This window comes from Melanerpes formicivorus, unplaced genomic scaffold, assembly GCF_026170545.1.
Source record: "Melanerpes formicivorus ecotype bairdi unplaced genomic scaffold, bMelFor1.0.p_v2 SCAF_72, whole genome shotgun sequence".
In the NCBI taxonomy this organism is placed as follows: domain Eukaryota; kingdom Metazoa; phylum Chordata; class Aves; order Piciformes; family Picidae; genus Melanerpes; species Melanerpes formicivorus.
Window position 1 is genome coordinate 288,466 of NW_027142424.1, and position 23,080 is coordinate 311,545.

The 23,080-nt window shown below is 58.6% G+C and overlaps 1 protein-coding gene across 1 annotated transcript in view; it reads right to left on the reverse strand.

The window, feature by feature from the left end:
• The window catches only part of MYO18B (myosin XVIIIB), an 86,689-nt gene that overhangs the window by 45,713 nt on the left and 17,896 nt on the right, over nt 1-23,080 (reverse strand). The window contains exons 12-26 of the mRNA XM_068163263.1: nt 22,104-22,274; nt 21,356-21,446; nt 19,720-19,912; nt 17,739-17,819; nt 17,276-17,423; nt 16,303-16,462; nt 15,299-15,482; nt 13,345-13,537; nt 12,271-12,380; nt 10,009-10,074; nt 6,619-6,747; nt 5,453-5,596; nt 3,492-3,581; nt 1,022-1,141; nt 807-915 (exon numbers count right to left, since the gene is read on the reverse strand). Coding sequence (XP_068019364.1) covers nt 807-915; nt 1,022-1,141; nt 3,492-3,581; nt 5,453-5,596; nt 6,619-6,747; nt 10,009-10,074; nt 12,271-12,380; nt 13,345-13,537; nt 15,299-15,482; nt 16,303-16,462; nt 17,276-17,423; nt 17,739-17,819; nt 19,720-19,912; nt 21,356-21,446; nt 22,104-22,274 — 1,989 coding nt within the window. The remainder of the gene's footprint in view (nt 1-806; nt 916-1,021; nt 1,142-3,491; nt 3,582-5,452; nt 5,597-6,618; nt 6,748-10,008; nt 10,075-12,270; nt 12,381-13,344; nt 13,538-15,298; nt 15,483-16,302; nt 16,463-17,275; nt 17,424-17,738; nt 17,820-19,719; nt 19,913-21,355; nt 21,447-22,103; nt 22,275-23,080) is intronic.

The window sequence follows — 23,080 nt, forward strand, 5'->3', positions numbered from 1 at the left end:
CCTAAACCTCTCCTGGTGCAGCTTGAGACTGTGTCCTCTTGTTCTGGTACTGGCTGCCTGGGAGAAGAGACCAACCTCTGCTTGTCTACAACCTCTCTTCAGGGAGTTGGAGAGAGCAAGAAGGTCTCCCCTGAGTCTCCTCCTCCTCTCCAGGCTAAGCAACCCCAGCTCCCTCAGCCTCTCCTCAGGGCATGTGTTCCAAACCCCTCACCAACTTCATTGCCCTTCTCTGGACTCATTTCAGTCTAGTCCATTCCATTCCATTCCATCCCACTCTACTCCATTCCATCCCATACCACTCTATTCTACTCTACTCCACTCCTATTCCATTCTATTCTTCTCCCATTCCATCCCACTCCACTCCATCCCATCCTATTCCATCCCATCCTATTTCTGTTCTACTCTGCTCCTGTTCTACTCTGCTCCTGTTCTACTCTGCTCCTGTTCTACTCTGCTCCTGTTCTACTCTGCTCCTGTTCTACTCTGCTCCTGTTCTACTCTGCTCCTGTTCTACTCTGCTCCTGTTCTACTCTGCTCCTGTTCTACTCTGCTCCTGTTCTACTCTGCTCCTGTTCTACTCTGCTCCTGTTCTACTCTGCTCCTGTTCTACTCTGCTCCTGTTCTACTCTGCTCCTGTTCTACTCTGCTCCTGTTCTACTCTGCTCCTGTTCTACTCTGCTCCTGTTCTACTCTGCTCCTGTTCTACTCTGCTCCTGTTCTACTCTGCTCCTGTTCTACTCTGCTCCTGTTCTACTCTACCTAGGAGCCCAGAACATGCATCCCTCCCCTCTCAGAGCCATCCCTACCTCCTCCAGAGCCGCTTATCTTCATCTCGCGCAGCTGCACCAGCTGCTGGGCCTCCTCCAGCTGCTTTTCCACCGACTCCAGTTTCTTCTGCACTTGGTCATGTTTGCTCTGGAGAAAGGCAGGGAAGGGAAGGAGCAGCTCTACCCACCTCCAGGGTGCAGGGAGGCTGCGTCAAGGGCCACCAGCAGGGCTGCATGGCTCGGGGCTCTCCTACCTGCAGCTCCTGCAGCTCGCGGGCACCCCGCAGCCTCTCCGCCCGCTCCCCGTCCAGGGCCTGGCAGGTGGCGTCGCTCTTGTACCGCTCATCCGACAGCTCCGTCGTCAGGTCGATGATCTGGAGGTCAGCAGGAGTCAGTCTGGGCACCACCATGCTCAGGGGGGTGGCCAGCCACCTTTCATCAAGCCAGTTGCTGCCCAGCCTATATCAGTGCTCAGGACTCAGCTGGGTCAGGGCAATCCCAAGCATGGATACAGGCTGGGCAGCAACTGGCTTGAGAGCAGCCCATGAAGAAAAGGACTTGGGGGTGCTGGTGGTTGGGAAGCTCAACATGAACCACCAGAAGGCACTTGCAGCCCAGAAAGCCAATCCCATCCTGGGATGCAGCAAGAGAAGCATAGCCAGCAGCTCGAGGGAGGGGATTCTCCCCCTCTGCTCCATCTGCTGAGACCCCACCTGGAGCACTGCATCTTGTCCTGGAGCCCCTGGTACAGGAAGGATCTGGAGGTGCTGGAACATGTCCAGAGAAGGGCCATGAGGATGAGCAGAGGGCTGGAGCTACTCTGCTATGAGGACAGACTGAGGGAGTTGGGGCTGTTCAGTCTGGAGAAGGCTCCAAGGAGACCTCATTGTGGCCTTCCAGCATCTGAAGGGGGCCACAAGAAAGCTGAGAAAGGACTTTTGAGGGTGTCAGGGAGGGATAGGACTGTAGGGGAATGGAACAAAACTAGAAATGAGTAGATTCAGATTGGGTGTTAAGAAGATATTCTTCCCCATGAGGGTGGTGAGACACTGGCACAGGTTGCCCAGGGAGGTGGTGGAAGCCTCATCCCTGGAGGTGTTTGCAGCCAGGCTGGATGTGGCTTTGCGTAACCTGCTCTAGTGTGAGGTGTCCCTGGCCATGGCAGGGGGGTTGGAACTGGCTGAGCCTTGAGGTCCCTTCCAGCCCTGACAATTCTGTGATTCCATGATCAACCCAAGTGTCCTCTGACAGCAGCCAGTGCTTAGGGTATGTGGTAAGCGCACACCAGCAGCCACCAGTGTCACCAGTGGGAAGCCAGGCAGTGCCCAGTGTGGCTGCCTGCTATGGCTGCACTGCCAGCAGCAGGCTCCCAATGCTCCTTTCCCTCCATCCAACGACACTTCAAGGCACTTCATGATGTTTTGCAGCCCCCCTACACGAGCTCCTTGGTTGCTCCAACAAGTTCAAGCCCATAGTTGATGTGACTCCATAGTTGGAGTGTGGACAAGAGGAAATGGCCTCAAGTTTCCCCAGAGGAGGTTTAGGTTGGACATGAGGAACAATTTCTTCCCCTAAAGGGTTAGCAGGCACTGGGACAGGCTGCCCTGGGCAGTGGTGGAGTCCCCACCCCTGGAGGGGTTTAAAGACATTTGGACAAGGAGCTTAGGGACACAGTCTAGGAGTTGTGGACAGGGAGATGCTAGGTTATGGTTGGCCTCCACGATCTTAAGGTCTTCTCCAAGCAGGCAATTCTGTGCTCATGCTGAGAGGCAGGGGCCAGGCAGAGCCCTCCTCCTGCACGCTCTCTCCTTGCCATTAGCATTCATGCCACGGAGCTCAGCCACTCCTGGTGTCAGCAGAGGCTGGCAAGCGTGCTCCTGAGAGCTCAGGGAGAACATGATCCATCTGTGTGTCATTCCCCACTCTAATTACACCCTGTGTCAGCAGAAGGGATGACACTCACGTGGCCACCTTCCAGCCTCACGCACTGCTGCCAGCGCGAGGTGACAGCTCTCCTTGCTGGAGGGGACAGGAGGCTTTCCCTGGGGACACCCCCAGCAATGGCCCATCCCCAGGGCATCCTGCCCGCTCTCTGGGCGCAGATGGAGCGCCCACTGCTCTGGCAGGGGGTGGAGGCTCACCCAGCAGGGACCCCCTGGTGCTGCCATGGGGCAGCGCAGCTTATCTGAGCCCTGCGGGGAGAGCCACAGCTGGCTGCGGTCACTCAGCCCCCACCCAGCCCTCAGCTTCTCCTGCTGGGATGGATTTGCTGGCTGTATCCTAGTGTGATGGTGCCAGCAGAACACCTCTGCAACCTGCAGTGGGTTGTCCAGGGAGGTGGGTGAGGCCCCATCCCTGGAGGTGTTTAAGCCCAGGCTGGATGAGGCTCTGGCCAGCCTGATCTAGTGTGGGGTGTCCCTGCCCGTGGCAGGGGGATTGGAACTAGCTGATCCTTGAGGTCCCTTCCAGCCCTGACTGATTCTATGATTCCAGGTCAGGTTGCTTGGGACCCTGAGCAACCTGCTCCAGTTGAAGGTGACCTTGCTGAGGGCAGGGGGTGGGACTGGCTGACCTTCCAAGGTCCCTTCCCACCCAAACCAATCTGCTGCTGTGCTTTCACATTTATCCCCAGGTGGCTCCTTTCCCAGCCCAACCAAGCAGGGACTGCAGCAGAGGGATTGTTTGGAGGGGGCTGGGGGGGTGTGTGAGGGAGGGAAGGTCTACCTTGCTCTCCAGCTTCTCTGTGGTCTGCCTGAGCTCACTGCAAGCCTGCTCAGATTTCTCCAGCTTCTTTCTCAGCGCCGCCAGCTCCTCCTAAGGGCAGATTGGAAAGGAAAGGTCCACGGAGAGCCCCAGCACGCTTGGTTTATTTATGAAAGAGGGGGGGAAATATGTAACCACCATAAAAAAAGCCTCTTTTTTCTGTTCCAAGTAAGTAGGAGAGACGTGGCTGCCTTATTAAGACGATTCAGGAGGCATCCTTTGAAGGCTGCAGCTTGCTGGGGCTGCAGCTCCTCCTGCCAGGGATTTGGTCGGAGGGAATGTCAGCTCCGGTGTGTGACAGAGCACGTTTGCACACCGGGGAGGGGGGAGAGGGGGGAAAAAAAACCACCTCAAAGGCTTGGGCGGAGCAGCCAAAGGCCTCAGAGCTGCTCTCAGAGCGTTCCTGGGGCCCTGGCAAGGTTATCACAGAGGCAACGTGCTTTTCCTGTGATGCTGTTCTTCGGGCAGCCTGAAGGAGCTGCTCCGTGGAGCCTGCTCCTGCTTTGATGTCCGACAGCGGAGCAGAACGTGCAGCGCTGTGATAAAACCAGGGGCTGGGGGGTGATGGGGCCCGAGCGTTCCCACAGGGGCTTGGGCAGCTTTTGTTTTGCCCGAATCAGCCGGAAAACGGCTTGTTAAACCCTCACGAAGGCAAGAGGAGGAGCAGGACCCCAGGGAAGACAGGCTGAGAGTTTGGTGCAGGGCTCAGACCACTGCAGAGGGGCCAAGGGTGGCTTTTCTGGGTCAGAAAACGCTCATTAATGTCCCCCCATCAGCGGTGGCAGCACAGCTGGAAGCCAGCACAGCTCTGGTGACAGCACGGAGCAGAGTCCCCCACAGTGAGAAGGTGGTTGGCTGCTCATCATCTCACACAGGGATGGGGAGCACCTGTCCCCAAGGGGCTGGCTGTAGTGGATCCAGCCTCAGCAAGCTGCCAGGGGGCACAGGGAGGGCAGTGGGGCTGCCCCAGCCCTGGGATGGGGCTTTGGCCCCAGGGACATGGTGCATTTGCTTCTGTCCCTCTAAGAAAGCAGAGCTGCCTCTCCCTCCACATCTCTGCAGAGCACATTACTCAGGAGTGGGGGGGGAATGGAGATGATGGCTTCTGGATGGTGAGAAAAAGATCTCTGCCTTGGCAGAAGTGGCTTCCAATGTGGCTGACCCAGCAGGCACAGCCCCTAAAGAATCCCATCCCATCCCAGTCTATCCCACCCCATCCATTCCAACCTACCCCAGTGCTCCCCAGCCATCCTATTCTGCTACCACCATCCCATTCTGCTACCCCCATCCCAGCAGGAGAAGGGAAGTTCATTCTGCCCCTATACTCAGCACTGGTTAGGCCACACCTTGAGTCCTGTGTCCAGTTCTGGGTCCCTCAGTGTAAGAAGGACGTTGAGACACTTGAATGTGTCCAGAGAAGGGCAACGAGGCTGGGGAGGGGTCTGGAGCACAGCCCTGTGACGAGAGGCTGAGGGAGCTGGGGTTGCTTAGCCTGGAGCAGAGGAGGCTCAGGGGAGACCTTCTTGCTCTCTACAGCTACCTGAAGGGAGACTGTAGCCAGGTGGGGGTTGGGCTCTTCTCCCAGGCAACCAGAACAAGAGGACACAGTCTCAAGCTGTGCCAGGGGAGGTTTAGGCTGGATGTTAGGAAGAAATTCTTCCCAGCAAGAGAGATTGGCCATTGGAATGCGCTGCCCAGGGAGGTGATGGAGTCCCCATCACTGGAGGTGTTCAAGAGGGGATTGGATGTGGCACTTGGTGCCATGGTTTAGTTAGTCATGAGGTGTTGGGTGATAGGTTGGACTTGAAGATCTCTGAGGTCTTTCCCACCCTTATTGATTCTATGATTCTGCTACCCCACCCCATTCTGCTCCCCCACCCCACTCTGCTCTCCCCCCATCCCCTCCTGCCCCTGGAGCGTACTTCTTTGGCGTGCAGCTGCTCGTCGGCGAGGTTGACGCTGAGCAGGGGCCGGAGGCGGCTCAGCAGCTGCCACCAGGGCCAGTGCCTGACCGCCTGGAAGAGCAGCAGGTTCTTCTGGATGCAGCGGACAGCGAGGCGCTGGATCTGTGGGGAGACACAGCCAAGCAGTGTGCCGCAGCCTGCCCTGGCCAAGCCCCTCAGCAAAGGCCAGCGGAGGAGCTCTGCGCTTCGGGAGATGGCAGCACAGCCTCTGGCGGTGCGGACACACAGCTCATGAGGGAACACACTGCAGCTCAGGAAGAAAAGGCCTTGGGGGTGCTGGGGGAGGAGAAGCTCCACAGGAGCCAGCAGTGAGCACTTGCAGCCCAGAAAGCCAATCACACCCTGGGCTGCAGCAAGAGAAGCACAGCCAGCAGCTCGAGGGAGCTGATTCTCCCCCTCTGCTCCACTCTGCTGAGACCACACCTGGAGCACTGCAGCCAGTGCTGGAGCCTCTGTTACAGGAAGGGTCTGGAGGTGCTGGAAGGTGTCCAGAGAAGGGCCAGGAGGATGAGCAGAGGGCTGGAGCTGCTCTGCTATGAGGACAGACTGAGGGAGTTGGGACTGTTCAGTCTGGAGAAGAGAAGGCTCCCAGGAGACCTCATTGTGGCCTTCCAGTATCTGAAGGGGGCTACAGGAAAGCTGGGGAGGGACTTTTGAGGGTGTCAGGGAGTGATAGGACTGGGGGGAGTGGAACAGAACTAGAAATGGGTAGATTGAGATTGGTTGTTAGGAAGAAGTTGTTCCCCATAAGGGTGGTGAGAGACTGGCACAGGTTGCCCAGGGAGGTGGTGGAAGCCTCATGCCTGGAGGTGTTTGCAGCCAGGCTGGATGTGGCTGTGAGCAACCTGCTGCAGTGTGGGGTGTCCCTGGCCATGGCAAGGGGGTTGGAGCCTTGAGCTCCCTTCCAGCCCTGACAATTCCATGATTCTATATCTGCCCACCAGCTGGGTGGACTTCAAAGGGGCAGCCACAAGGTGGGTGAACAGCAAGGGGTCAGCCTGTTCTGCTCAAATGAGCTGCAACTTGGATGCTGTGTGCCATGCCACAGCAGCACTGAGCCTGTGCAGCAGCCAGAGCCTGGCATTTGGTGGGCACAGGGTGTCCATGCCCTGGGGGATTGATACCTTCAACCTCTTGAACTTCTGGCGGCTGAGGAAGCCCTTGCAAGCAGCCTGGAGCAGGGTCATGTTCTTGGCTATCAGCTTGTCACGCTGCTTCTCCAGTCTGGAGATGACTCCTGGCTTCAGGAACACCTGGCAGCAAGCAACAGAGGTTAGACCAGGAGCAGGACAGGGTCTGAAAGCTGCCTGCAGCCAGCAGGATAGGGTTCTGGCTAAGACCTGGCAGCCTCCCCCAAGCTCTGCAGGACACCAAAGGTCCTTGGGCCAGCCCAAAGCGCTGGGCTGGGAAATGATTCCAGCCCTACCCAGCCAAACCCACAGTGCACACATCTGCCCCGTGCCAGGAAGGTGTCCCTGGCACCAGTCTCCCTGGGGACACTCATGGGCAGCAGGAGGGACCTATGTCACAGCTCCATGCTGTCCCCAAGACCAGCAGCAGGATGGCTGCGTGTCCCAGAGAGCACCTTCCCCCCACCCCTGTGTCTCCTGCTCCTGAGCATCACCCAAGTGGGCTGTGTGGGCTTGCCCAGGTCTCACTGACATCCTGGGAGCTCAGCTGATGGTTGTCCTGTGGGACCTGGCCTTGCACTGTGCTCGTTGGGCCTTTGCTCTGCCCCTGCCTCCTCTGCCTCCTCCTTCTTGCCAGCCTCTTCTCAGTGGTGCCCAGCGACAGGACAAGGGGCAGTGGGCACGAGATAGAACCCAGGGGGTTCCATCTGCCCAGGAGGTGTGAGGGTGCTGGAGCAGGATGCCCAGAGAGGCTGTGGAGTCTCCTTCTCTGGGGAGACTCCAAACCCAGCTGGGCATTGTGATCCTGGGCATCAACCACCAAGTAGCTGCAGGTCCTCAAAGCTCGTTCCTTGGGCCATTGGCCATGTCCCACCCACTGCAAGGAGAGCAGAGCCACCTTCCCTGGCAGGGGCATCACTGCCAGCACAGATAGAGAGAGCAGCAAAGGAGCCAGGAGCAGGAAAACCAGAACTAACCCACAGGATTTGAGAAGGGAAGTCTCTGAGGAGAACTCAGAGCAGCCTTCCAGGACTTGCAGGGGGCTGCAGGAGTGAGGGGATGAGGGGGGATGGCTTCACACTGGAGGAAGCTGGATGCAGAGTGGACACAGGGAAGAAATTCTTCCCCACGAGGGTGGTGAGGCACTGGAACAGGTTGCCCAGGGAGGTTGTGGAGGTGTTCAAAGCCAGGTTGGATGTGGCCTTGAGCCACCTGCTCCAGGGGGAGGTGTCCCTGCCCAGGGCAGGGGGGGTTGCAACTGGATGATCCTTGAGACCCTGTCCAACTGAAACCATTCACAGGTTCTCTGCCAGTGAGTGTAGCTCAGAGTCGATGTCTCAGGGTAAGAGCTCTTGTGGTGCAGGACATCTCTGGGTGTCAGCTCTCTCCGGGGATAGGTGTCTCTCTTAGGCTGAAGGTGAGGAGAAAGTTCTTCCCAGAGAGAGTTGTTAGCCATTGGGATGTGCTGCCCAGGGGGGTGGTGGAGTCCCCATCCCTGGGGGTGTTCAAGAGGGGATTGGATGTGGCACTTGGTGCCATGGTTTAGTCATGAGGTGTTGGGTGACAGGTTGGCCTCGGTGATCTCTGAGGTCTTTTCCAACCTTGCTGATTCCATGGTTCTCTCTGAGGCTGATCATTGCCAGCTGTTGTGATGCAAATGGAGACCAAAAAGCCTCCACCGCGCCTGGGAGGCCAGCGGCAGCCCCAGGCAGCTGCTGGTTTCGGGCTGACAACCCCAATCAAAGCACAATTCAGAGGAAACTCCCTGCCTCGAGATAATGCCATGATTGCTCCACCACTTCTTTGATTGTCTCATTAATGTCTCTATTAACTTCACAGAAGGCAGTACAGAAATCGATGCTCAAAGGGATGGCGAAAGCCTGACTCCTCCAGCAGGAGATGAGAGCAGAGCTGCTGCTGCCTTATTGATTAAGCACCAGGGCTTCAGGGAGAGAGGACTGCAGGCTGCTCCATGCAGGGAGAAAGGGAAGGTGGGTTTGCTCCACAGGGTTTGTAGAGTGACCTCATTCTTTATAGCCTCCCTGGGCTGAAGGCAAGCAAGCTTCACGTTTAGGCTCTTCAGTTTAGGCTGGAGGTGAGGAGAAAGTTCTTCCCAGAGAGAGTTGTTAGCCATTGGGATGTGCTGCCCAGGGAGGTGGTGGAGTCCTCATCCCTGGAGGTGTTCAAGAGGGGACTGGATGTGGCACTTGGTGCCATGGTTTAGTAGTCATGAGGTGCTGGGTGACAGGTTGGACTGGATGATCTCTGAGGGCTTTGTTGATTCTGTGATTTTCAGTTGAGATTCATGGAATGGTTTAGGTTGGGAGGGACCTTCAAGATCACCCAAGCCCCCCTGCCATGGGCAGGGACACCTCCCACTAGACCAAGCTGCTCAAGGCCCCATCCAACCTGATCCCTGAACACCTCCAGGGAAAGGGCATCCACCACCTCCCTGGGCAGCCTGTGCCAGTGCCTCCCCACCCTCACTGGGAAGAACTTCTTCCTCATCTCCAGTCTAAATCTGCCCTCCTCAAGACTACCATCTGTAAGTTCAGATGTTGCTGCTGCCAGAACCCTTGAACCTGCCTGGCTGAGCAGAGTGGTAACCACACCATAACCACACAGAGCCACAGAATGCACCCTCAAAGGCCACCTTGCCCAACCCCCTGCAGGCAGCAGGGACATCTCCAACTGGAGCAGGTTGCTCAGGGCCACATCAAGACTGATCTTGAACATCTCCAGGGCTGGGGCCTCAACCACATCCCTGGGTAACCTGCTCCAGTGTCTCCCCATCCTCGTTGTGAAGAACTTCCTCTTGATGTCCAACCTACATCTCCCCTGCTCCAGTTTCAAACCATTGCCCCTTGTCCTATCCCCACAGGCCCTTCTAAACAGTCCCTCCACAGCCATCCTGTAGGTCCCCTTCAGATACTGAAATGCAGCTCTAAGGTCTCCCTAAAGCCTTCTCTTCTCCAGGCTGAGCAACTCCCAACTCTCCCAGCCTATATCCAAAGGCTCCAGCCCTCTGATCACAGAACCAGGGAACTGTCAGGGCTGGAAGGGACCTCAAGGGTCATCCAATTCCAACCCCCATGCCTTGGGCAGGGACACCTCACACTAGATCAGGCTGCTCAGAGCCCATTCCAGCCTGGCCAGATCATCTTTGTGAGCTCCTCTGGACCTGCTCCATCAGCTCCATGTCTTTCTTGTGTTGGAGGCCCCAGAACTGGGCACAGCACTCCTGGTGGGGTTTGGGTTCTCACCCTACACAGATGCCATGGGGAGGAGAGGGCATCCTCCCCAGACTGGGCTGCTCTGGGCAGCTGGCATGGGGCTGGCTGTGCACTGGGAGCAACTGGGAAGCAGAGATCAGAGCCACCATACCTGGCTGCGTCCTATGGCAACGCTCTTCTTCTCCAGATCCAGTGCCTGGAAGAGCTCCTCTATAGCCTGTGGAGAACAGCAGAGCATCACTGAACTGCTCAGAAGACTTTTGCACCCTGGTATGAGCCTGCTGAAACCAGGCACAGAGACCCCTGGTCCTTATGGGCACCCAGGAAGGGTGCATCCACCTTGTGGGCACCCAGGAAGGGTGTCTCCAGCTTATGAGCACCCAGCTGTGCTCTCCTTTCCTCCTCCCCATCCAGCACTGCACTCACCCAGCCCCAAAGCAGCTTCCCCAGCCCCAAGTCCTGGGGTCAGAAGGGCTTTCTGCCATGGAAGGCCTTTAGGTAGCATGGGGAGGGAAGACCTACAGCTGCTACAGCCATCCCTGGTCAGGAAGGACCCAGTGCACAGGTGGCCATGGAAGGAGACTGCTCAGGGGAAAGAAAGAATCCATCCCAGCACCATCCAGCCAGGGGCTCTGCAGGGGCTGTGCCTGGTGGGTCAGCCACACTGGAAGCCACTTCTGCCAGGGCAGAGATCTTTTTCTCACCATCCAGAAGTCATCATCTCCATATTTTTGCCCCCACCCTGAGTAATGTGCTCTGCAGAGATGTGGAGGGAGAGGCAGCTCTGCTTTCTTAGAGGGACAGAAGCAAATGCACCATGTCCCTGGGGCCAAAGCCCCATCCCAGGGCTGGGGCAGCCCCACTGCCCTCCCTTGGGAGCTTGCTGAGGCTGGATCCACTGCAGCCAGCCCCTTGGGGACAGGTGAGATGATGGATGATGAGCAGCCAACCACCTTCTCAGTGTGGGGGACTCTGCTCCGTGCTGTCACCAGAGCTCTGCTGGCTTCCAGCTGTGCTGCTGCTGCTGCTTGGCTGTGAGCCCTTGGTGCTCCCCAACAGCTCAGCCCACGAAGCTGAAAGCAGCAGGGAAAGCATCAAGATTTCCCTCCTCTGAGCTCAGCAGCAGAGAGCTGAGCCATGCAGGAGATTAGTCCTGAGCTGTTGGAGAAGCCTGAACTCAATTACTCTGAGCTCTGGGCCAACGTGAGGGCCACACCAACCAGCAGCAGGGAACGTTCCCCCCAGGGCAGCAAAAGCACTGCCTGGACAAAGCAGAGAGGTGAAAATCCCAGAGCTGCAGAAACAGTGACAGAAATCCTCTGCTAATACCTCACTCCATATCACATCCCCCCAGCAGGATCATCTCCTCCAGGAAGGACAAAGCTTTTCCCACGGGTCCAGGAGTACCTTGAAGCAGCAGAGCTGCAGCTGAGCAGGCAGCAGGGGGAGGTGGGGATGCAGCATAGCAGTGCAGGGAAGGGGTTTGGACCACCAGCTGGTGAGGGTGGGGGTGAAGGGCTGGAAAAGGACTTGAGGAGGGTGGTGGGGTGTGAAGAGCTGGATGTGAAGTGGCACTGTGCACTCCAAGCCCGGAGCCAAACGTGTCCTGAGTGGGCAGCAGGAAGAGGGAAGGGATTCTGCCCCTCTGCTCCACTCTGCTGGGACCCCACCTGCAGTGCTGGGGCCAGCTGGGGAGCCCACAACACATAAAGAAGGGCCAGAGGGGGTCACAGCAATGATGGGAGGACCAGAACCCCTCTGCTGTGAGGCAACCAGCACCAGAACAAGAGGACACAGTCTCAAGATGTGCCAGGGGAAGTTTAGGCTGGAGGTGAGGAGAAGGTTCTTCCCAGAGAGAGTTGTTAGCCATTGGGATGTGCTGCCCAGGGAGGTGGTGGAGTCCCCATGCCTGGAGGGGATCAAGAGGGGATTGGATGTGGCACTTGGTGCCATGGTTTAGTCATGAGGTCTGTGGTGCCTGGTTGGACTTGATGATCTTAGAGGTCTCTTCCAACCTTGGTGATTCTGTGATCATGAGGATCTTAGCTTCTGCTCCCCAGCCCAGCAGGGAGACCTTACTGCTCTCTACAACTGCCTGAAGGGAGGTTGTAACCAGGTGGGGGTTGGTCTCTTCTCCCAGGCAAGCAGCAACAGAGGACACAGTCTCAAGCTGTGCCAGGGGAGGTTTAAGCTGGAGGTGAGGAGAAAGTTCTTCCCAGAGAGAGTTGTTAGCCATTGGGATGTGCTGCCCAGGGAGGTGGTGGAGTCCCCATCCCTGGGGGGGCTCAAGAAAGGCTTGGACGTGGCACTTGGAGCCATGGCTTAGTTGTCAGGAGGTGTTAGGTATCAGGGGATAGGTTGGGCTTGATGATCTCTGAGGTCTTTTCCAAGCTGGTTGGTGCTGTGATCCTACCTTGCTCTCATTGGGCACCTCATAAGCAGAGCTGTGCTTCCTCATGACATCTGGAGCCAGCACCTGGAAGCGCCGTCGGAACTGGGTCAGGAGCAGGCGGTCTGCATACCCTGGGGACAGACAGACAGACATTGGTGGTGGCCCTGCCAGCCCAGGGGAGCTTGTGGCTTGCAATGAAACACTGGGGAGGGAACCAGAAGTAGGGGGGTTCTGCAAAGGGTGGCAATGTCCTGACAGCAAAAGGTGGGAACCCAGGGAGATGCCTGGAGTGAGGGCAAGGTGGAGGGAGCGGAGAAGCAGCAGAGATAACACCTGAGGTGGCCAGATGCCATCCCAGTGCTTCCTGTCATGCAGGAGGGGCTCCTAGGTCTCCTGCATGGATCCCTCTCCCCATGGCACGGACTGTGCCCGTGGTCAGTGCAGGCCCAGCCTCATACTGCAAGGGCAGCATGAAGGAACCCCACTGGAGGTTGAGGTTCAGCCACTGTGGCAGGCTGTGCCACCTGGCAGCACTGCAGGATGTGGGCAGGGAACCCTGGCAACAAGCAGCCACAAAACCTCAGGGGCTTCCTCCTGCAGTGTGTAAGGGCTGAGCTGTGGGCACGGCAGCATGGGTGAGTGGCGTGGGCAGGGCAGCACGGGCGGGTGGCGCGGGCAGGGCAGCACGGGCAGGTGCTGTGGGCAGGGCAGCACGGGGGGGTGGCGCGGGCAGGGCAGCACGGGGGGGTGGCGCGGGCAGGGCAGCACGGGGGGGTGGCGCGGGCAGGGCAGCACGGGCGGGTGGCGCGAGTGGGTGGCGCGGGCAGGGTAGCACGGGTAGGTGCTGTGGGCACGGCAGCATGGGTAGGTGCTGTGGGCACGGCAGCATGGGTGGGTGGCACAGGCAGGGCAGCATGGGTAGGTGGCACGGGCAGGGCAGCACGGGTAGGTGCTGTGGGAACAGCAGCACGGGGGGGTGGCACGGGCAGGGCAGCACAGGTGGGCGGCACGGGTGGGGCAGGATGGCACGGGTGGGGCGGCATGAGCGGGGCAGCGCGGGTGCTGCAGATGGCAGCAGCGGAGGGCCAGCCCTACCGATGCGGTGGAGGCGAAGAGCATCCAGGAGCTGGGTCCCCTCCAGCTGGGCTCGCAGGGTTGGCACGTCCAGCTGGGGGGCTGCGTCAGGTGGCGCGGGGGGAGCAGGGCCAAGCCCCTCCATCCCTGGTCCAGGCAGCAGACAGTGGACAAAGTGCAGCTGGGACCGTCGGAGCAGGTTGGTGAGGGCATCCTGCCAAGCAAGGAGAGGTCAGTGGGGTGCAGGGGGGCAAAGGGGCAGCAGGTGGTGGTGGTGGTGGTGGGAGACGCTCCTTGTGCACCCACAGCAGGGTGGGTGGCCAAGGAGCCACCCTCAGAGACCTCAAAGCTCAAGTGGCTGTTAGGGACAGCAGCTTCATCAGAGACTCACAGAATCATCTGGGCTGGAGAAGACCTTTAAGCTCACCCAGTCCTGCCCCTCCTCTCTAACTCTGCCAAGCCTGATGCTAAACCATGTCCCTCAGCACCACACCTCTGTGGCTTTTAACCACCTCCAGGGGACTCAACCACCTCCCTGGGGAGCCTGTTCCAGTGTCTGAGAGCCTGGTCAGAGAGGTGAGCTCAAGGTGCTGGCCACAGGTGCTGAGCAGGAGCTCCCTCCTGCAACCCCATGCTTTCCATTGATGGGCTACCAGAGTGGAGTGTTTCTGGGCAAAGGTTTGCCAGGGATGATCCAGGGGCACAAAGCTTACAGAGGCTGAGCCTCCTCTCCTCCAGAGAGCTGAGGCACCTAATTATGGCTGAGACCAGCAGGAGCTTGGCAGGTGCCCAGCACGGAGGGTCACTCAACTCGGCTGAGTGCTTAAGAGGATTAAGTGGGGGCCCAGCAAGGTGCATGTGTAATCTGCTGGGGGATTTGCTTGGCTGGGATGGATGCCCTCAGCAGCAGCACTGCTAGGGAGGCTCCTGGCCACCCACAGCCACAACAGCACCTGGGGCCAAGAGCCCTTCTGCTGCACAGAAGCATAGAGTCATAGCCTGGTTCGGGTGGGAAGGGATCCTTAAAGGCCACCGAGTGCATCCCCAGCTAGAGCAGGGTGCTCAGAACCCCAGACAACCTGACCTGCAGGGCTGGGGCTGCAGCTCCCACCTCTCTGGGCAGCCCAGGCCAGGCTCTCACCACCCTCAGTGTCAAAACACAAGTATTCCTTATGCAGTAGTGACCCCCACTTAGAGAATCATGGAATTGTCAGGGCTGGAAGGGATCAGCCAGTTCCAACCCCCCTGCCGTGGGCAGGGACACCTCACACCACAGCAGGTTGCTCACAGCCACATCCAGCCTGGCTGCAAACACCTCCAGGGATGAGGCTGCCACCACCTCCCTGGGCAACCTGTGCCAGGCTCTCACCACCCTCATGGAGAAAAACTTCTTCCTACCATCCAATCTGAATCTCCCCATTTGTAGTTCTGTTCCAACCCCTCCAGTCCTATACCTCCCTGACACCCTCAGAAGTCCCTCCCCAGCCTTCTTGTAGCCCCTTTCAGATACTGGGAGGCTACAATGAGGTCTCCTTGGAGCCTTCTCTTCTCCAGACTGAACAGCCCCAACTCCCTCAGTCTTATACCTAGCAGTGGTGACCCCCAGCCCCATGGTGCAGGAGGTTCCTGTCCAGGTGGGCTGGGGGGGATTCCTGCCAAGGCAGAGTGTGTCTGGGGCAGGGTCTCAGTGTGAGGGTCACAGAATCGCTGCACGGCTGAGGTTGGAAGGAAGCTCTGGAGGTCATCCAGGCACAAGCAGGGGCACCCACAGCAGCTTGCCCAGGATCACAGTACCATGGGGAGGGGGGGTTGGAATCTCTCCAGAGAAGGAAACCCCACACCCTCTCTGGGCAGCCCCAGACCCCTCTCTGGGCAGCCCCAGACCTCCTGGGGTTCCAGACTGTGCCCATCGGGCTCTGCCGTGCCCCGAATCAACCCACCCCGCAGGCAGGATGCTCCTGGTGGCCAGACTCACCGCCTGCAGCTTGAGCTGGGCACACACCGACCTCTTCCTCACGGCTGCGAAGCTGCTGGCGAAGGTCTTCCTGACGCAGGCGTTGCGGCGCAGGGCGGCCTGGGAGCGTCCCTCCAGCCCTGCCACGGCGCGGCCGCCCGGCGCTGCCCACGAGTGGGGCTCCACCAGCTGCCTCACCGCTGAGCTGTTGGAGGGGGGGAACAACATCACAGGCTGCTGGGGGTGCAGCTGCAAGCCCTGCTTCCAACCCCCCTTCCCTGGAGGTGTAACGCCCAGCGCCCCGAGCTCAGCGCTGGTGCTGCCGCGGGGCAGCCGGCTGCGGAGCAGAGCTGGGCGCTGGGACGAGCCTCACCCCTTCCTTCTGTGCCACTCTGGTTGGGGCACTGAGTTGCCACCAGTCTTAGAACTTCCTCCAGGTGAAGCTTGGAATCAGAGTGGTTTTGACTGGAAGGGACCTTTCAGATCATCCGGTTGAACTCTTAGCCCAGCACTGCCAGGGCACCACCAAACCATCGTCCTCGATGGGGTGCTTGGTGCCATGGTTTAGTTGATTAGATAGAGTAGGATGAAAGGTTGGACTCAGTGATCTCTAAGGTCTCTTCCAGCCTGGTCTGGTCTGGTCTAGTCTACTCTACTCCTACTCTACTTCTACTCCTACTCTATCTCCACAGCTTTGAAACCCCTTCAGGGATGGGGACTCCACTGAGGCCCTGGGCAGCCTGGGCCAGGCCTTCTCAACCCTCAAGGAAAAGAATCCCTTGGGCTGTACATTGGGAGGACAGACAGGGACTCCTTCCAGCCATTGCCCACCCTGGCTGCCTGCAGCTCCTCTGACCTCAGCCAGGCTGCAGGGTCCTCTCTTGGGGTGCTCCAACACAGCCTGCCCACCACAGACGGCCTCCTGGAGCTGGGGCGGGTTGGGATCCTCAGCTCCCAGTGGGGTCAGCCCCAAGCCATAAGCCCAGGGATGAGCACTGGCACCATGGCAGCTCCCTCATACTCACATGGTGGAGCTCTGCAGCACGTGGGTGGCGTTGTGAGCGGAGAGGTTGGGCTTGGCCTTGCTGACCCAGCCTGTGAGGTCGTAGCGCACGGGGTCGGTGCCCAGCTGGTGGGAGATCTCAAACTGCAGAGCCTGCTCACACCTCCGGATGCAGCTGTCCCCTGCAACACCCACAACCCCTCAAACAGAATCCCAGCACCACCAGGGACCATCCAGTGCTCAAGCAGGGGCACCCGCAGCAGCTTGCCCAGCATCACAATGGCCAGCTGGGTTTGCAAGCTCTCCAGAGGAGACTCCACAACCTCTCTGGGCAGCCTGCCCCAGGGCTCCAGCACCTCTCCCCCCATTCAGGTGGCTTCCAGTTTGTGCCCATTGCCCCTTGTCCTGTCACTGGGCACCACTGGCCCCATCCTCTTGTCCCCCACCCTTCAGCTCTTGTTGATCCCCTCTCAGATCCCCTCTCAGGCTGCTTTTCTCCAGACTCAACAGCCCCAGGGCTCTCAGTCTTTCCTCTTCACAGAGATGCTCCTGGACTCTCTCCAGGAGTTCTCTGCCTCTCTTGAGCTGGGGAGCCCAGAACTTGACCCAGAACTCCAGCTGTGGCCTCACTAGGGCAGAGTAGAGGAGGAGGAGAACCTCCCTTGACCTGCTGGCCACACTCCTCTTGATGCACCCTAGGAGTCCATTCGCCTTCTTGGACAGGAGGGCACATTGCTGGCTCATGGGCACCTTGCTGTCCACCAGCACTCCCAGGTCCTTCTCTGCAGAGCTGCTTACCAGCAGGTCAAACCCTCCCCTGTGCTGGTTCAGGAGGTTATTCCTCCTTACACATGCCCTCCTTCAGCTTCATGAACTTCCCCTCCACTCAACTTTCCAGCCTGCCCAGGTCACCCCAGGAGAAAACCCCAGGGAGCTGTCCCATCTGCTCCAGGGTTCCTTGCATTTCCCAAGCAGCTGAGCTGACCCCAACTTACCCTCCTGCTCGGGTCCCTTGGTGGTGAAGTAGGAGCAGAGGCGCTCGAAGGCAGTGCTGTCCCCGGAGCCTGGGATCAGCACCTCCTCATCCAGGATCCACAGCAGCCCCTTGCGGCTGGCCCCGGGGCTGCTGGGCAGCACCTGTGGCTGCCCAAAGGAGAGGGTCCTTGGTGACAAGGTCCTTGGTCACCTCCAGGTGTGATCCACCTGGCAGGGTGGCAAAAGGCCAGCCTACTTCCACCTCATTCCCAGCCTACTTCCACTTTGTTCCCATCCCACTTCCACCTCATTCCCATCCTGCCCCCCACCACAGCTGCCCACCCGTGTCCCCTGCCCCAGAGCAGGCTGAGGAAACCCTCCTGGCATCATCCAGCTCTGGACATCAACCCTGAGGTCTCCTCCTGAGGAAGAGGATGCTTCAAACCCAACCAGAGCAACCCCCTCTCGCTGGGGCCAGGTTACCTGTGAGGAGCTCAGGTCGATGATGGACAGCGTGGCCAGCGGAGAGCGCTCTGGAAGATCAAAAGACACCTCAACATTTTCCTGGAAAACATCATTTGAAAGCTTGCTTCAGTCAGAGAGTCCCAGGATGGGGTGGGCTGGAAGAAACCTTTCAGCTCATCCAGTCTAACCAGAACCCAGCACTGCCAGGGCACCGCCAAACCGCGGCCCTCAGCACCGCATCTCCACGGCTTTGAAACCCCTCCAGGGATGGGGACTTCACCACTGCTCTGGGTAGCCTGAGCCAGGCCTGGACAACCCTCAAGGGGAAGCTATTGCTCTTCATGTCCAACCTAAACCTCCCCTGGGGCAACTTGAGGCCATTTCTTCTTTTCCTATCACTTGTTCCTTGGGAGAAGGAACCAAGCCCCACCTGGCTCCAGCCTCCTTTCAGGGAGTTGTAGAGGGCCAGAAGGTCTCCCCTCAGCCTCCCTTTTTTCCAGGCTGGATACCCCCAGCTCCCTCAGCTGCTCCTCAGAAGATTTCTGCTCTAGACCTGGTTTGATGTCTGGAAGCCAAGTGGAGATGGCTTGGGAGGAGGATGGGGTGGGCCCTGCCCCTGCTCAGCCCCGTGAGCTCGCTGTCTCCTGAAGCCTGGCTGCATATTCATCACCAGTGAGCAGCACTTGGCCAAGTGAAGTGTGAATGTGAAGCCATGAGAAGCCAGCAGTTCTCCCAGAGCTGGAGGTATCAGAGCAGCTTCTGCAAGCCTAATGAGTTCATCTCTGCTTGCAGCTGATTTCTACAAGGATTCATCATTCCCCTTTCTAGTCTCCATTATTCACCAGCCGAGGCACAGCTCAGCTGCACTAACAGGAGGGCAGGAGGCCTCCCGAGCTGCAACATGCAAGTTCAAAGAGATGTCAGAGCACTCTGAAACCAGAGAATCACAGAAGCCTTTCAGATGGAAATGACCTTCCAGGTCGTGGAGCCCAACCCTCATCTAACTACCAAGGCTGGGGCTAAACCTCAGCACCACATCTCTGCCTCTTTGAAAGCCCTCCAGGGAGGGGGAGTCAGCAGCCTCCCTGAGGAGCCTGTTCCACGTGCTTGAGAACCCTGTCAGTGAAGGAGGTTCTTCTAACATCCAACCTAACCCTCCCCTGGTGCAACTTGAGGACACTTCCCCTTGTCCCAAGGAGACCACAAGTGGGGCAAGAGGTGGGGGGTGAGCAACCCAGCTGAAGGCTACCACTGCAGCCAGCCCCTTCAATGTGCCTCCCATTGGATCTACTGAGGCTGTTCTTTGGTCACACCATGGTAAGACATGAAGGGCCCATCCCCATGTGCTCCCAGGCCTGGTTAGGGTAGGACAGGATAGGGTAGGATTAACCAGGCTGGAAAAGACCTCAGAGATCATCCAGTCCAACCTAGCACCCAGCACCATCTAATCAACTAAACCATGGCACCAAGTGCCTCATCCAGGCTCTTCCTAAACACCTCCAGGGATGGGGACTCCACCACCTCCCTGGGCAGCACATTCCAATGGCCAATCTCTCTTGCTGGGAAGAACTTTCTCCTCACCTTCAGCCTAAACTTCCCCTGGCACAGCTTGAGACTGTGTCCTCTTGTTCTGGTGCTGGCTGCCTGGGAGAAGAGACCAACCCCCACCTGGCTACAGCCTCCATTCAGGGAGTTGGAGAGAGCAAGAAGGTCTCCCCTGAGCCTCCTCTTCTCCAGGCTAAGCAACCCCAGCTCCCTCAGCCTCTCCTCACAGGGCTGTGCTCCAGACCCCTCCCCAGTTTTGTTGCCCTTCTCTGGACACCTTCCAGCATCTCAACATCTTTCCTAAACTGAGGAGCCCAGATCTGGACACAGGACTCAAGGTATGGCCTGAGCAGTGCTGAGTACAGGGCAGAATGACCTCCCTGCTCCTGCTGGCCACACTGTTCCTGCTGCAGGCCAGGATGCCATTGGCCTTTTTGGCCAGCTGGTTCCTCACCTCTCTGTACCTCTCCATCTCCAGGAGGAAGGTCTTCTCATAGAAGAGAGCCTGCAGCCTCTCGTGCACATAGTTGTGGCAGAGCTCCTCAAAGGTTGCTGCTTGCTCTCCCCGCTGGTGCCGTGGGTTGTGGAAGCCAGGGGTGTCCACCACTGTGATGGAGGCCATGGAGAGGTGCTGAGAGGAGAAAGACCTGGAGAAAAGAGAGAGACACACACAACACCCCACCAGGTTTCACTCATGGATGTGCCTCAGCTCTCCCTTTGGAGCTGGCATCGCCTCTCCCACAGCTTTCCTGTCGCTGGGTGGGCACCAGCCCAGCCCAGTGCTTCCCATCTCCTCCTCTCCCAGTCTCCCCTGTCAGGGAGCACCTAAATCTTGCCCAGTGCTTCCCATCTCCTCCTCTTCCAGTGTCCCCTGTCAGGGAGCACCCAAACCTTGCCCAGTGCTTCCCATCTCCTCCTCTCCCAGTCTCCCCTGTCAGGGAGCACCCAAACCTTGCCCAGTGCTTCCCATCTCCTCCTCTCCCAGTCTCCCCTGTCAGGGAGCACCCAAACCTTGCCCAGTGCTTCCCATCTCCTCCTCTCCCAGTCTCCCCTGTCAGGGAGCACCCAAACCTTGCCCAGTGCTTCCCATCTCCTCCTCTCCCAGTCTCCCCTGTTAGGGAGCACCCAAACCTTGCCCAGTTCCTCCCATCTCCTCCTCTCCCAGTCTCCCCTGTCAGGGAGCACCCAAACCTTGCCCAGTTCCTTTGCTTGTCCCTCTTGCTCAGGAAGAAACTCTTCCCCAGCAGGGTGGGGAGGCACTGGCCCAGGTTGCCCAGAGGAGCTGTGGAGGCTCCAAACCTGGAAGTGTTCACAGCCAGGCTGGATGGGGGCTTGAGCAGCCTGGGCTGGTGGAAGGTTGCTCCTACCACCCATCAGTAGGGCTCACTGTGAGGTCCCCTGGCTGCTTTATTGCTCTGTCCATACTGCCCACACCTTGAGTGCAGGCTTCAAAGTCTCATCTGTTAGCAGCAGGAAGCTGAGCTGCTCCCCTCAGCACCATGGAATCAGAGAACCTCAGACTTGTTTGGGTTGGGAAAGACCTCTGAGCTCACTCTCTGGTTGGTGCCCTTGGAGCCATGGTTTAGTTAGCCAGGAGGTGTTGGGTGACAGGTTGGACTTGATGATCCCTGAGGTCTTTTCCAGCCTTGTTGATCCTCTGATCCCACAAAACCATGTGCCTCACCACCACCTTTCTGTGCCTCTTAAACACCTCCAGGGGTGAGGATTCAGCCACCTCCCTGGGCAGCCTGTCCCAGGGCTCCAGACCATGATGTTCTCCACTCCACAGGCACCACAGGTGCCAGCTCTCCCTCCCTGCCAGTCTGCCCATGCCAGCAGGACACATGCCACAGAGGTGCTGCTCTGTGGGGCTCCTCAGCCCCAGTGCTGGGACTGACAGTGTCCTCACACCAGTGCCAGCAGGGCCTCCAGGTGGAGATTTTCAGGCAACTTCCTTTTTATTCCCCCTCAGCATCCTTGCTCCACCCCTCCCTCCAGAGAGCCCCCAAGAAGAACCCCTCTTTGGCAGCCCCAAGAGGAGCAGCTAGCACCCACTGATGCCCCCAGCACCATGCCCAGCACTTCCATACCTGTTGATCAGTGAGACAACCACGGCAAAGAGCTCTTCATAGAGACCAGAAGCCATCCCCTCCACACACTCCACACCTGTCATCTTTGGCCCTGGCACAGGCAGAGAGAGGAGAAGGGCAAAAGCCACATCAGTTGCCTCCAGATGAGTCCAACCATTGCCATGCTAAAGGCTGGCTCTGCAAGCCCCTGCTTGGATCAGAGTCACTTGCAGGGTTCCAGCTGTAGCTCTGCTGTTGAAGATGAGCTGGGCTTGGAAAGGCTGACCCTGAATCTAGGTGGGTTCTCTGCTATGGGTGTGCTGGATCAGCCCCCTGAATTAAATCCCTGCTGTTCCACTCCACGAGGGACACTGAGGGGCTGGAGCAGGTCTGGAGAAGGGCAGTGAAGGGTGTGGAGGGGGGAAAGGGGGCAAGGGGGTGGAGGGTGGGAAAGGGGGAAGGGTATGGAGAACAGGCCTGGTGAAGAGCAGCTGAGGCAACTGGGGTTGTTCAGTCAGGAGAAGAAGAGGCTGAGAGGTTTGGGCTGGAAGGGACCTTAAAGACCACCAGTTCCAAGCCCCCTGCCACGGGCAGAGCCACCTCTTACTAGCCCAGCTTGCTTGAGGCCCCATCCAGGCATGCAATGAGCACACTTCAGTGGACCTCAGGGCTTCTCCCCCTCCCAGCAGCCCCCCATGTCCCCCATGCAGAGCACTGCAGCCCCCTCTGCCCCACGAAGGAAGGCAAAAGGGCTGCAGCAGCCTGGTACCTGGCGGGCTTGGGTCTGCTGGGGGATGAGGGTGGCCCCGGGCCACAACCTGTGCCAGGATCTGCTTCAGGTGGTGCTTGAAGACAGCTGTGGTGAGCTCCTCCAGCTGGCAGCCCAGCACCTCTGCTGCCCTGCTTGCACTCTCAAACTTCATGAACTGCTTCCTGCCAACTGGGGAGGGGGGGCACAAGGGGCACAAGAGGGCTCAGGCAGAGTCAGCCCCAGTGGAGATGGGCACAGGCTGAACCCTGCCCACACCTGCCTGCTCCCATGGACAAACACACCCCCCCAACCCCCAAATCAAACCCAAACAACCCCCCAGCCAGCTGCTGTGTTCACCATGGGATGGGAGGGTGGGGGGAGGGTGCTCTACCAGTGTATGCCAGCTGCCTTCCATCCCCCCCAGGACAGACAGCTGGGTCAGCTCTTCCCTCACATCAGTTGCCCAGAGAGGTGGGAGCTGCCCCAGCCCTGGAACCAGGTCAGGTTGTCTGGGGGTCTGAGCAACCTGCTCCAGTTGCAGGTGTCCCTGCTGACTGCAGGGGCTTGGGCTGGACAGAGAGTCATAGAACCATACAGCTGCTGAGGCTGGAAGAGGCCACTGGGATCATCAACCACTCACCTGGAGCTCCAATCCCACCAGAGCTGCTAAGCCAGCACCAGTAAACCATAACATCACAGCAGTATCATAGAATCAGTCAGGGTTGGAAGGGACCACAAGGATCAGCTAGCTCCAACCCCCTGCCATGGGCAGGGACACCCCACACTAGATCAGCCTGGCCAGAGCCTCATCCAGCCTGGGCTTAAACACCTCCAGGGACAGGGCCCCAACCACCCCCAGCTTCCAGGGATGGGGACTCCACCACCTCCCTGGGCAGCCTGTGCCAGTGCCTGGCCAACTCTTGCAGCAAAGGCACTTTAAATCAACCCACATCAAGAGCTGGTTTTCCACCTGGAAGGCATCACTGCTGGGAAGG